Source organism: Gopherus evgoodei, chromosome 9 (assembly GCF_007399415.2).
Source record: "Gopherus evgoodei ecotype Sinaloan lineage chromosome 9, rGopEvg1_v1.p, whole genome shotgun sequence".
Taxonomy (NCBI): Eukaryota; Metazoa; Chordata; order Testudines; family Testudinidae; genus Gopherus; species Gopherus evgoodei.
The window spans coordinates 58,147,458-58,161,165 of NC_044330.1; the positions used below are offsets into that span (position 1 = coordinate 58,147,458).

At 48.2% G+C, this 13,708-nt stretch overlaps 1 protein-coding gene across 11 annotated transcripts in view; it reads left to right on the plus strand.

The window, feature by feature from the left end:
• Positions 1–13,708, plus strand: part of KIF1A (kinesin family member 1A) — a 181,620-nt gene that overhangs the window by 87,587 nt on the left and 80,325 nt on the right. For 6 of the 11 annotated variants that reach the window (XM_030575581.1, XM_030575583.1, XM_030575589.1 and 3 more), the window contains 3 exons: positions 460–671; positions 8,192–8,271; positions 10,417–10,492. In XM_030575581.1, the coding sequence (XP_030431441.1) occupies positions 460–671; positions 8,192–8,271; positions 10,417–10,492 (368 nt within the window). The remainder of the gene's footprint in view (positions 1–459; positions 672–8,191; positions 8,272–10,416; positions 10,493–13,708) is intronic. The other 5 variants (XM_030575586.1, XM_030575587.1, XM_030575591.1 and 2 more) reach the window with 1 other exon arrangement.

Consider the following 13,708-nt stretch of genomic DNA (forward strand, 5'->3'; position numbering starts at 1 on the left):
GAGCCTACTTTCCCCAATCAGCCCAGGCTTCTTGCCCTAGCCCTCTCCTGGGCTGTTTCAAGCCCTGCAGGGCAGGAGCGGGTTCCCACTCTGCTACATGCCCATTTACCCATTAGCCAACCCGGTCATGAGTAAGCTTTCCTGCCCTCTGCCTGGCTCTCTGCCTGTCAAGCCAGAGGACATAATGGGAGGGAAGGGCAGTGAAGAACCATGTAGCAACACTTAGCGTGGCCGTTCTGGATGTGGTGTGAATGCTCCTTCTGGCGGAGAGATGGTGTGAGTACCTCTAGCCCTGTCACTGGCACATGATGCTGTGTGTATTTCTGTGTTTTAATTTCTAGCTTTCTGCTCACCACATCATGTCACTTTTTCCCAACTGCCTTTCTTTTCTCTATCTTCCTTTTTCTTCTTCCTGTCCACGTGTCCATCCCTCCCTTTTCCCCCTTCCCTGCCCCATAGACATGACCGACTTTGAGAACAATAATGGTAACCGTAGCCTGGCAGAACTGAGTCAACGCCCTGACAATCTCTCCACAGTGACCAATGCCTTAGTGGGGATGAGCCCGTCCTCCTCGCTGTCAGCTTTGTCCAGCCGAGCTGCCTCTGTCTCCAGCCTCCACGAACGCATCATGTTTGCTCCAGGCAGTGAAGAGGCCATTGAGAGGCTGAAGGTAAGAGCCTGAGGATGCTGACATCATGCTGTATTGAGATTAGCAGAAGATGAAACACACTTGATCTGGCAACAGATCCATTTTATATCCCCATGGTGGCATTTGAACCTGTGGATAGCGACTGTAACAGCCCAGGCTCTGCTATTATTATTTGTGCACCTCCTAGATTATCTTCTGCAGCCTCCTGCTTCTTATGAAGTAATTAAATCAATTGAGGACAGCAGGTACTTTATTGACAGGGACACTTTGTGGAGTCCATGCCCCCAAGATGACCTTCTGGAGATTTCCCCACAGGTTTAGAAAGCCTCCAGAAGCTCAGTTCTTCGAGTGCTTGCACATGCCATTCCGAGTTAGGTGTGTGCACACACTGAGCATCACTGCTGGAATTTTTTCCCTAGTGGTATCTGTTGGGCTGGCTCTGGCACCCCGTGGTGCTGCACGCTCATAGTGCCAGTAAAAGGGGCCGTGCTGAGCCCGTGTCCCTCAGTTCCTTCTTACTGCCCGTGACTGCTGTTGGAACTCTCCTCTTTGTCTTGGCAAAGTTTTTCATAGTGTTTTTTTGTGTAGTTTTTATTGTAAATAGTTGTTAGTTAAGTAGTTCATGTAGTTTTAAAAAGTTTAGTATAGGAATTAGGACACTTCTCCTTGTCTGAAGAGGTGTTCCTCCTTCTGGGTGCTGGGGCATGCCTCAGTCTCCAGGCTTTAAGCCGGACCCCACCTGTGGGAAGCCTGTGCCCAACAGCAACCCTCTTGAGCTGTCTCAAGTGTCTGGGATTGTGAGAAGGATACAGAAAAGATCGCTGCCAGATTTGTTGCGAGTTTAAGCCCACACACTCAAAAAGTCTGGGCAGCGAGACTGAAAGTCCTCCTGATGGAGGCAGTATTGAGACCCGCCTCGGAGCTGGCGCTTGACTCAGCACTGAGCACATTGACTTTGGAGTGCAGTGCACCTCCCGCTGCTAGGAGCTCACAGCATTGCTCCTCATCACCAATGCCCAAGAAGAAGCATTGCGGGCATGGTGGGAAGAGCTGTTCTTCCGCACCAAAGGGAGACAGAAGGGCAGACAAGTCAAGATCTGCAGACAGGGATAGGGCAAGACCTGCACCGCACCACTCCCACTTTCTGGCACTGTAGCAGCTGCTGACACTGTCACCTGCACCAGCACCACAAACCCTGTGAAGGCAGGTGCAACCCCCTTCCCACTAGCATACGGCTTACGCAATGGCTAGCGACTTGCTAACTCTGCCAGTACCGGGTTCACCAGGGGCACAAGAAGCAGCATCGCAGGCTCCGCTTGCCAGCTCTGAAGCATTGACCAGCTTCAGGTCGGTACCGAGGCCGCTTTCTAGGGGAGAGCCTCCCCTAATCACCTCTCCTGAGGCATTGCCATGGCCTTGTTTCCCAGCTCTGGGAGGATTGGCACCGCCTTGGTCCCCATGCTCCTCCTCCTCCTCTTTCCCTTTGGAATCAGACTCTGGTTCCGGCTCCTCACCTCGCTGCCACTGCCAAGGCCATACCCACTGCCCATCGGCATTGTCGGGAGCTCTGGGAGCCATGATGCCCTAGAACACTTGGCCCATGGGGTCTGGCACTGGTACAGTGGCCTTTTTGGAACCTGTGGGGGTTTTCCCTGGATCACGGCACCAGCTGTGGACACTCCTACTCAGTATACTCTGAGAGTAGGATGCCATTGGTACCATACTGGCACCTGTCACTGGTATCGATAGTGGGACTGGCCTGAGCTCTGCACTTTTGGCACCAAAAGCCAGTACCAAGGCTGGTGCTGATCAGCATGAGCAGACTTCCCAGTGGGAGGATATAGTGGAGGCTATGGCAGTGCATGCCTCCTCTTTGTCTTCACCTGATGATAAACTAATGGTGAAGGGGACATCCCTGCTTCAGGATAATCTGAGGACGCCCCCAGGATTTATTAATCAGGTGGTGTCCAATCTGGGCCTGCAGGCAGAAGTTGCCAAGGAGCCTTCTGACAGCTTCTTGGACAATTTATCAGCAGCGATTTGTGCAAAGGTTGCTCTCCTATGTGAGGCCATTATGGGCCCTATTAAGACACTCTGGCAGAACCCAGCCTGCTTCTCTCCTACTGCCAAGAGAATGGAGTGGAAGTGCTTTGTGCTAACCAAGGGTTGTGTTTTTATTTTCTCACCCTCCACCCCTGGATCACTTGTTGTGATAGCTGCCAACAAGAGGGACTGTCAGGGCCAGCCAGGGTCTGCACTGAAGATGAAGGAACCCCTGAAGCTCGATCTACTGGGCAGGAAAGCCAACTCCACCGGGGGGGCTTCAACTTTGCATAGCAAACCAGCAGGCACTGCTGGGCCACTATGACTTTAACATGTGGGAAGCAATGAACAAGTTCAAAAACAGACTTCTCTGTGACAGCCAGCAGGAGTTCTCCACCCTTGTGGAGGAGGGCAAGATGGAGTCTTCTCTGCAGGCAGCACTGGATGCCACAGACTCTTTGGCTACATCTATGGCCACAGCAGTTACCATGCACAGGAGCTCATGGTTACAATACCTGCCTTTTGAGGGGCCCTCACTCTTTTCAGAGCAAACTAATGCCAGACTACATGGCCTAAAAGATTGTAGGGTGACTCTGAAGTCCCTGGGCCTGCATACTCCAGCACAACCCAGGAGACCGTATAGGCTGCAGCATTATGGGAATTTTTATGCCCAGCTAGCCAGGAATGATCAGCGGAGAAAGAGGAATAAGGGGTTTGGGCGCAGGCCACCTCCGCCATCTTCTTCCTTCAAAGGACCCTCTCAGTCAGCCCCATGTCATGTGGGATTCTCAAAACGCTCATTTTGATGAATTGATCGAGAACAGCATGTCAATTCCTACTCAGGATCCAGTCACCCCTCTCTTTTCTGAGGGCCTGGGAGTCGTTCACTTCCAGCTGCTGGGTTTTGAGCACAACAGAGTTTTGTTAGAAACTTCACTTTATTTCTACCCCACCTTCCCACCCACCTTCCCATTCCCTTCAGAGACCCTTCTCATGAGGTTCTGCTAGAGCAGGAGGTGCAGTTTCTCCTTTGGGTGGGAGCTGTAGAGGTGGTTCCACTGCTGTTAAGGGAGAAAGGATTCAGTTCCTGGTATTTTAAGGTACCCAAGGCCAAGGGAGGACTCAGGCCCATTGTAGACCTGTGTCAACTCAACCACTATCTCAGGAAGCTGAAGTTCCACATGGTCTCCTTGGCATCCATCATTCTGTCACTGGAACCAGGGGATTGGTGTGTCACCCTCAATTTAAGAGACTCCTACTTCCACATCTCGATTTTCCATGGCCAGAGAAGATTTCTGAGGTTTGTGGTGAACCGGGATCATTATCAATTCATGGCCTTGCCTTTTGGTCTCTAGCCACCCCATGAGTCTTCACCAAGTGCATGGCAGTTGTGACAGCCTTTCTGAGGAAAAGACGTGTCCATGTGTTCCCATTTATCGACGACTGGCTCATCAACAGCTGGTCTCAAGCACAAGTGGAGTCTGACATTGACCTAATACGGTCAATCTGCCAAGTGTTGGGTTGTCTCATTAATGTGCAGAAGTCAACCCTGACACCTATCCAGAGAATAGAGTTCATCCAGGCGGTGCTCAACTCCCCGCTGGCAAGAGCCCTCCTCCTGGAGGAGTGTTTTCAGGCAATTTCAGTGCTAATTCATTCCCTGCAATCACAACCAATCACAACCATCTGGCTTTGCTTAAGCCTCCTCAGACACTTTGTGCACTTATGTAGCATGACACGTAAGGCTGAGACTCAGACCTCTCCAAGCCTGGCTGGCCATGGTGTACTGCCCTCCCAGGCACCACTTGAACAAGGCAATCCCAGTGCCACCCCGCATCCTCCGCTCCTTGACATGGTGGTTGGATCACCGGTCTGCGAAGGGATTCCCTTCACAAGACCCCAGCCATCTTTTCATCTGCTTTCCAATGCCTTGGCTCTGGGCTGGGGAGCCCACCTGGGACACCTCAGGACTCAAGGTCTGTGATTCAGGGGGAACTTTCTCTCCATATCAGCATCAAGTTGCTCAGGGCAGTCTGGCTTGCTTGCCAAGTGTTCTTGCCCCACATTATGACCTTGACAGCATCAGTTCTCATGGACAATACATCAGCCATACATCAACAAGCAGGGCAGGGCTCGTTCTTTCTCCCATGTCAAGAGGCAGCTGATCTATGGGAATTTTGTATCACTCACACCATCGAGCTTGAAGTTTTATATCTGCCAGGGGTTCAACACCATATCATGGATCACCTCAGCAAGTCCTTCTCCACTCACCATGAGTGGTCACTGCACCCAGATGTCACAATGGAAATCTTCCGCAAATGGGGGTTTCCCCACATAGACCTATTTGTCACCCACATGAACAGGAAGTGCCAGCAGTTCTGCTCCCTGAGAGGTCACAGTCCTGGGTCAATCACAGATGCTTTTCTGCTGCCCTGGTCATCTCATCTGCTCCTACGCCTTTCCATCCATCTTGCTGATCCACAGGGTGCTAACAAAGATCAAGCGGGACCAAGCTCAAGTCATACTGATAGCTCCAGCATGGCTGTAGTGGGGTGATTACCCTGCTCCTGCCCTGAAGGGCTTAAAACAGCCCTGGGAGAGGGCTGTGGCAGGGGAAAAGCTGGGCAGATTGGGAAAGCAGCCACAGCTGTAGTCAGTGCAATCAGAGCCCAGCTGGCTCTTATAAGAGGGCAGTGGGCTAGAAGGACAAAGGAGACACTTTTTCTCTTTGGCTCTAGAGAGAGAAGGACCTGGCTGCCTGGGAAGCTGAGAAGGGTACCTAGGGTGGAGCAGTGCTGGGGAAGGGCAGAGGGAGCTGGGGAGCTCCAGCCTAGCAAAGCCTCAGGCTGCAGGCCAAGTTAAGGGCCCAAAAAAGGGTACTAGCGCTGCAGAGGAGCAGCCCAGATATAGGCAGAGGCAACTGGTCCGACCCCCTTGCCGATGATGAGTGGTTTACAGACTGCAGTCTGCCCCAGGGAGCAGGAGCTAGTTGATGACTGGCAGTAGCCACGGAGGAAAGATAGGGATAGAGGGTTGGGATTTCCCCTGGGTGAGGAGACCCAGCTTGTGGGTTACTGCGGGGGCAGAACCCTGACATAGAAGGGCACTTGGGTTCAAGAGGGACACAGGGGCCAGCTGCAGGTGAGATGCCAGCCCGCAGAGGGCGCTCTGGGCTGGAAAGAGCTAATTCTATGGACGACCAGCAGGAGACGCCATGCTGGTGAGTCGTCGCCCTGCCTCAGTGGCCCAGACAACACTGTTACGCCATGCTTCTCCATCTTTCCTGGGAGACTCAGATCAAGCTTTCGCTTCATCTGAACTTAATCTTGCAAGGCCATGGACATTTGCTTCACCTAAACCTCAGTTCTTTGCACCTGAGGACCTGGAATCTTCATGGCTAAATCCTGATGAACTGGCTTGTTCCGAGCAGATCCATAAAGTTCTCCTGGGCAGTAGGAAGCCATCCACAAGGGCAACGTACTAGTTGAAGTGGAAGCTTTTCTCCCTCTGATCTTCTGAATGGGGAGTCCTGCTAATGCAATCTATGTTGCAACTCATCCTTGACTACCTTCTGTCCCTGAAAGAGCAGGGGCTGGCCCTCTCCTTGATTAAGGTCCACGTGGGGGCCATCTCAGCATTTCATTCAAAGATCGACAACAAGCCGGTCTTCTCCTATGAGGAGATGATCTATTTCCTCAGAGGTCCAGAGAGGGTATTCCGCAGATGAGGAAGTCAATCTTGCCATGGGATTTGAACCTGGTTCTCTCTAGATTGACAGGGCCACCCTTCGAGCCACTAGCGACATGCTTGCTGCTTCACCTATCATGGAAGGTAGCCTTTCTAGTGGCAATTATTTCGGCCAGGAGGGCTTTCAAAGCCCCCATGCACTATCTTCTTTAAGGACAAGGTGCAACTATGGCCTCACCCAAGGTTCTTGCCAAAGGTGGTGTCTCAGTTCCACTGCAACCAAACTATTTTTCTGCCTGCCTTTTATCCAAAGTCTCATATGTATAGGGAGGAACAATGCCTGCACTCCTTGGGTGTTAGATGGGTTCTAGTGTTTTATATTCAGAGGACAAAATCGTTTCCTAGGTCACCACGGCTCTCTATAGCGATAGCTGAAAGAATGAAGGGGCTCCCTATCCCCACTCAGAGGATTTCAGCTTGGATTACATCATGTATCCAAACTTGTTATGAGCTCGCAGGCATTCCTCCTCCACCGAATCTCACTGCTTACTCCAGGAGGTTCCAGGCCTCTTCCGCGGCCTTTCTAGTGCAGGTTCCCACCTTGGATATCTGTAAGGCAGCAACCTGGTCTTCAGTGCACACATTCTCATCACACTATGCCCTCACCCAGCAGGCCAGAGACGATGCACACTTTGGCCGAGTGGTGTTGCAGTCCTTGAACTCCGAGTCCACCTCCAATGCAACTGCTTGTGAGTCACTTAACTTGGAATGGACATGTGCAAGCAAGACTCACCCACTGTCCCTGCTCTCAGAGTGGTCAGTAAGAAGAAACTGAGGGACGCGGGCTTGGCAGGGCTCGGCAGGGCCCCTTGTACCAGTGCTATGAGCGTGTGGCACCAGGGGGCACTGGAGCCAGCTTGATGGATACCACTAAGGGAAAAAATTCTGACAGCGATGCTCAGGGCACGCACACACCAACTCGAAATGGACATGTGCAACCCCCCACCTTGAAGAACAACAGTCACAAAAAGGTTGTAACTGTCTTTTTCTAGGCCAAAAGTTTCAAAAGCAACCCATGATTTTCATTGCCCAATTTTGGACCTCTTAAAGAGTGAAATTTAAATTTAGAGATTTTCAGAGGGAGTGTGCTTAATGTTGTCTAAAAATCAGGCTCCTCTGAAGTGTTGCAACTTAAAATTGAGGCACCCAAAATCAGTGGGCGCTTCTGAAAATTTTGGCCTGAGGTTTTATGTACGTATTTTATTCCCTACTCTGCTGGAAGGCTAAAAAGACCATCTTGAGTCTAGCGGCGCACTCCCAAAAGGTGAGAGGTTGTACTTCCCCTCATGGCTCGGTAGTGACAGGTAGCTAACAAACTCACTATTGGGAGAGCTTTGCTGAAGCCATCACTGATGCTGGTTTGCCAGCAGAGCCATCAGGCCACAGTGTGGGCCCAGTCCTGCCCAGCGCTAAATGGCAGGCCCGAGGGTCATCTGCTTTCTTAATATGTTGTCTTCAAACACTGTGACTGGTGTAAGGGTTTGTTGAAAAACCTCTTATCCTGCCTTTTCCCTGAGGGGTGCTTTACATTGAAACCAACCTGGAACTGGGATTCACATTCTGCAGCCAGGAAACAGAGCTGTCTCATTTGTGTCCGTTATGCAAGATCATTGTGTGGTGTGACTTAGTAAATGCCACTGTGACTTCCGTAGAACAGAGATTCCAGAGCAAAGCCTAAAAGAGCATTTGCAGTTCTGTTACCAAAGGTGACAGCAGTCACGAAATACTTACATTTAAACTCTACTCGCCAGGAAACAGAGAAGATCATTGCTGAGCTGAATGAGACCTGGGAAGAAAAATTGCGGAGGACAGAAGCAATCCGCATGGAGAGGTGAGTATACAATAATGATGTCTGCAAGACCCATTCACTCAGTGTCCAGTTCACTTTGTCACCTTTGAACCTCCCCTCCATGGGGGCTTCCGGGGTCAGTTCATCTGCCTGTGCTGGTTGTAGTGACGTCAGCAGCCAGGAAGAGCCGGGATAGTGAGACCATCGGACCATGCCCTAGTTTTGTCAAAAGCATGGCTGGCACTCCTCCTCTACTAATGAATCCTGTAGGGGGCTTCGCATAGACCCAGTTATGCTGACACAACGCATGCCTGTGACGTGTTCGGTCAGAGACCCCATTGAGACTGTCACCTGACGTGCTGAGATTACCTCTGAGCCCGTTTTCCCTGCCAGCTTGGGACTCCAGAACCCTGCCTTGTTGAGGCAGACATGCTAGCCTGCTGCAACACAGACCCAGGTCTGGTCCATGCCCCCAAAGCTGCAGACTTTAACCAAAAACTGCTCAGCAGGTCACCTGTATCCAGCACCCAGACACCCAGTTACTCTGTCTGAAGCTTATACAGGGTAAACTCATAAATTGTCCACCCTCTATAACACTGATAGAGAGATATGCACAGCTGTTTGCTCCCCCAGGTATTAATCAATTACTCTGGGTTAGTTAATAAACAAAAGGTGATTTTATTTAGTATAAAAAGTAGTATTTAAGTGGTTTCAAGTAATGACAGACAGAATACAGTAAGTCACCAAGCAAAAACACGCAAGTCTAAGCCTAATACATTAAGAAATTGATGACAGGTAAAATCTCGCCCTCAGAGATGTTCCAATAAGCTTCTTTCACAGACTAGACTCCTTCCTAGTCTGGGCCCAATCCTTTCCCCTGGTAAAGTCCTTGTTAGTTTCAGCAGACATCTTAGGTGGAAACTAGGGGTTTTCCATGACTGGCAGCCCCCTTTGTTCTGTTCCTCCCCCTTTTATAGCTTTGGCACAAGATGGGAACCTTTTGTCTCTCTGGGTCCTCACCCATCCTTCTAAATGGAAAAGCACCAGGTTTAAGATGGATTCCATTATCAGGTGACATGTTCACATGTCCTGTGAGACCCCAGCCTCCATTCTTCCTGGGCTGACCCACACACATCCAGGAAGGTTTGCAAGTAAACAGACCATTCACAGCCAATTGTCCTAGTCAATGGGAGCCATCAAGATTCTAAGCCACCATTAATGGCCCACACTTTGCATAATTACAATAGGACCTCAGAGTTACACTTCATATTCCTAGTTTCAGAAACAAGAATGATACATTCATACAAATAGGGTAAACACACTAAGTAGATTATAAGCTTTGTAATGATACCTTACAAGAGACCTTTTGCATAAGCATATTCCAGTTATATTATATTCACACTCATAAGCATATTTCCATAAAACATCATGAAGTGCAATGTCACAATGCCCACAGCCCCTTTTCCAGAGGCAGTTGGGTGAGGGGACAGGTACATTTTAGAAGTGAATGAGATGAGAGAAAGAGAAGATAAAGTCCCCGTACAACCATTTCAATACAGTGATCAGCCCTCCAAAAGGAAGAGGTGGATGATCCTGTTGGTAAGGCACCAAACCAGTCTACAAGCTTTCTTCATGACCTCCTACAAGTTATTTAATCTCTCTCTGCCTTGATTTCCCCCATCTGTAACACAGAGCTAATAGTACTATCCTGCTTCACAGCTGTCTTATTTCATTAACATTTATAAGGTGCATTGAGATCCTCAAATAGCTGGTACTAACTAAATATTATAAATGGAATGTCTGCCTTAATTTAGAGGTCTTCAAGGAACTGGCATTACTGAAATCATTAATATTCTTTTTTAATTTAATTGAACTCTCATAATGGGAGGTCATTTTCTTAAGCACTATGCAAATATCTAGCAAAGCCCATAACTAGTCTGTGTAAACACATGTTCCTCTCATGCTTACCCTCATCCACCTTCACCCTCCTCCTTCCATTGGTTTGTTCCATGCACTAGATTCACCTTGTTTCCAATTGGACTGTGAGCGCTTTGAGGAAGGGTGTGTCTGTGCAGCCCTTAGCACAGTAGGATCCTGATCTCAGTTGGCTTCTCTAGGGGCTGCTTTGATGCAAAAAACTAACAACACAGGTTGTTTTGACAGACTTTTGCTTTTGCTGTTACTCAGGGAAGCTTTGCTGGCAGAAATGGGTGTGGCCATGAGAGAAGATGGAGGCACACTGGGTGTGTTCTCTCCTAAAAAGGTAGGTAGGATTCCTTTAATCTCTTCCACCAGGCCAATCAGATCCTTCTAAAAATATACCTACTGCCAGCAGCAGCACTTGGAAAATACCTCCCTGCTAAATTCCTGTTAGTACAGCTCATTTCTGAATAGCTCGGAGAGGTGTGAACTGCCCCCTCTAGCTCAGTGGGTGTTGACTCTGAAACATAAAAATGACACTTGAAACATCAACCGTGTTCACTGTTTCACTGCTGATTGTTTTAATAGAAACATCCAGCTAATTTTCCCTTCCTGTTCCCAAAATGCCTGCCACACTTCTTCAGATGGAGAATTTACTGTCAAAATAAAATAACCAGGGGTTCCTGGAATGATTGTATGATTTCTTTTTCAATGCATCTTATTAAAAACCTCAATTTTCCAGTGTAAATGAAGTAGCCCCTGAATTAGCTGTCTGGCACACCAGGTTGATGTAAAATCCAGGGATTCCTTGGCGCAGGATTTAAGTCCAGTTTGTCATGGAGTGTGCAAGGCCTTAATCGTGGGTTTAAGATGCTGAATTATTATTAATGCTGTAGAAGTGTCCCAGAGTGTGCCAGGCTTTCTAGGAAACCTCTGTTCCTGCCCCCAGTTGCTTGCATACGAAAGAGTTGTGGTTGGGCACTATATATTATACATTATTGTTGTTATTGGGGCTGTCAAATGATTAATCATGCTGTTAAACAATAATAGAATACTATTTAAATATTTTAGGATTTTTTGTACATTTTCAAATATATTGATTTCAGTTACAACACAGAATACAAAGTGTACAGTGCTCACGTTATATTTATTTTTTATTACAAATATTTGCACTGTAAAAGACAAAAGAAATAGTATTTTTCAATTCTGCTACTACAAATACTGTAGTGCAATCTCTTTATCATGAAAATTGAACTTACAAATATAGAATTATGTACAAAAAATAACTGCATTCAAAAATAAACCAATGTAAAACTTTAGCGCCTACAAGTACACTCAGTCCAGCTTCTTGTTCAGCCAGTCGCACAGACAGACAAGTTTGTTTACATTTGCAGGAGATAATGCTGCCTGCTTCTTGTTTACAATGTCATCTGAAATTGAGGACAGGCATTTGCATGGGATTGTTGTAGCCGGCGTCATAAGAGATTTACGTGCCTGACGCGCTAACAATTCGTATGTCCCTTCGTGCTTCAACCAGGGTCAGGGGCAGAGTGGGGGCCCTGCAGGCAGTAGCTCTGGCAGGTGGATGAGATATTTCTTATAGAGTCTCTTCTAAAGTTCTAGAGGACTCCCTCTTTTCCTGCCTACTAATGCTGTGCCCACTCAGCTGTGGCTGGCATGGGGTGAGGCAGGAAATAGGCACCCCTTGAAAGTACAACATAATGGTTCTGTAGAATCGGGGGGGAAAGGAGAGGTGGGAGGTCAGAGATGAAGGATGAGTTAGGACACTAACCTAGGATGCAGGAAACCTGGTTCAATTTCATGCTCCATCAGATTGCCTGTGAGACCATGGGCAAGTAGGTCATTTAGGCTCAGTTGCCATGTCTAAAATGGGGGAGCAGCACTTTCCTACTGTGTGATGTTTCCCTCTGGTGTTATCCGGACCAGTGATCTGCTAGGTCACTCCAATCTGACTCTGGGAGCCAGCCTTACCCTGCTCTGCTGTGAGAACGCCCAGTCCTGGGCTGTTCACACACAGCCTCTGGCATGTAAGCTGCTCCTTAGATTGTGCAGCCGAATGGCACTAGCCAATATATCTGGTCCCAGACACAACCCTAGGAACGTCCGTCTTGCAGTGTCCAGTTATGCCCACTGGACACTGCAAGCTTATATGAGTTTGTCAATTTCACAAAGAAATTGATATGCACCAGGCTTGTTATCCCAAGGGGAGTCTTTGCCATGCTTTAAACCAAATTAACTGCTTCATGAAGAATAAACAAACAGATTTATTAACTACAAAGATAAATTTTAAGTGGTTATAAGTCAAAGCATAGCAAGTCAGATTTGGTCAAATGAAATAAAAGCAAAATGCATCCTCAACTGATCTTAACACTTTCAGTGCCCGTACAAACTGAGATGCTTCTCACCACAGGCTGGCTGGTTGCCTTTCAGCCAAGCTCTCCCCTTTGATCAGCGCTTCAGTCACTTGGTGGTGGTGTCTGTAGATGGAGGTGGAAGAGAGAGGCAGAGCATGGCAAACATCTCTCCCTTTTATCTTGACCTTTCTTCCCTCTTGGCTTTTCTCCCCCTCCCCCTCCAGATCAGGAGAACATTACCTCATCGCAATGCCAAACTGACCAAAGGAAGGGGGGTGACTCACTCGAGAGTCCAACAGATCGTGTTGTTGTTGCCTAGGCCCGTGTCCTTTGTTCCTGTGAGGCTGGGCTGGGTTTGTCCCATACATGCCCTGATGAAGTGTGAACTGCCCCTCTGCTTCTGGAGAGTTTTTGCCTGGGCTTGTTTTAAGCCATGAGGACACATTTTCAGCCTCATAACTACATGAAATTACAACCTATAAGATTACTATACTATTACGATAACAACAGTGCTCAGTGGTTTGAGCATTGGCCTGCTAAAACCAGGGTTGTGAGTTCAATCCTTGAGGGGACCATTTAGGGATCTGGGGCAAAAATCTGTCTGGGGATTGGTCCTACTTTGAGCAGGGGGTTGGACTAGATGACCTCCTGAGGTCCCTTCCAACCCCAGTATTCTGTGATTCTCTATGATCATGAACCTTCCAAAGACACCTGACATGACAATCTTCACATTAGATACCACACAAGCATATTGTAAGGATGAACATGGGGGTGCTGGGTGTTCCTCTGAGGTACAGAATGTCACGTCTATCTCCTGCAGAGTTTGGAGGGTAAATACACTAGAAATGGTGGAGTGCTTAGGTACTATAATAAAGGGGCCATATAAGTACCATTTGATACCCAGGCAACAGGTGTCTAATTAACACTTAACTAGATGGACAGAGAGAGAAAGCAAGGCCTTTTGCAAAAGTGGATCCCTAGAACAAAGCACTTAACTCCATATTTGGGCACTTGGATAAATCAGAAAGTGCTGTGCACCTCACAACTCCTGTTGAGTTGTGGGGTAGTTAATCAGAGCTCAGCACTTTGAAAATCAAGCTACTTATTCAGATGCCCAATACAGCACGAGGAGGTGAATTTTATGCAGGCGTTATGGAGATTCTTGTCCACAGACACTTGTGCAA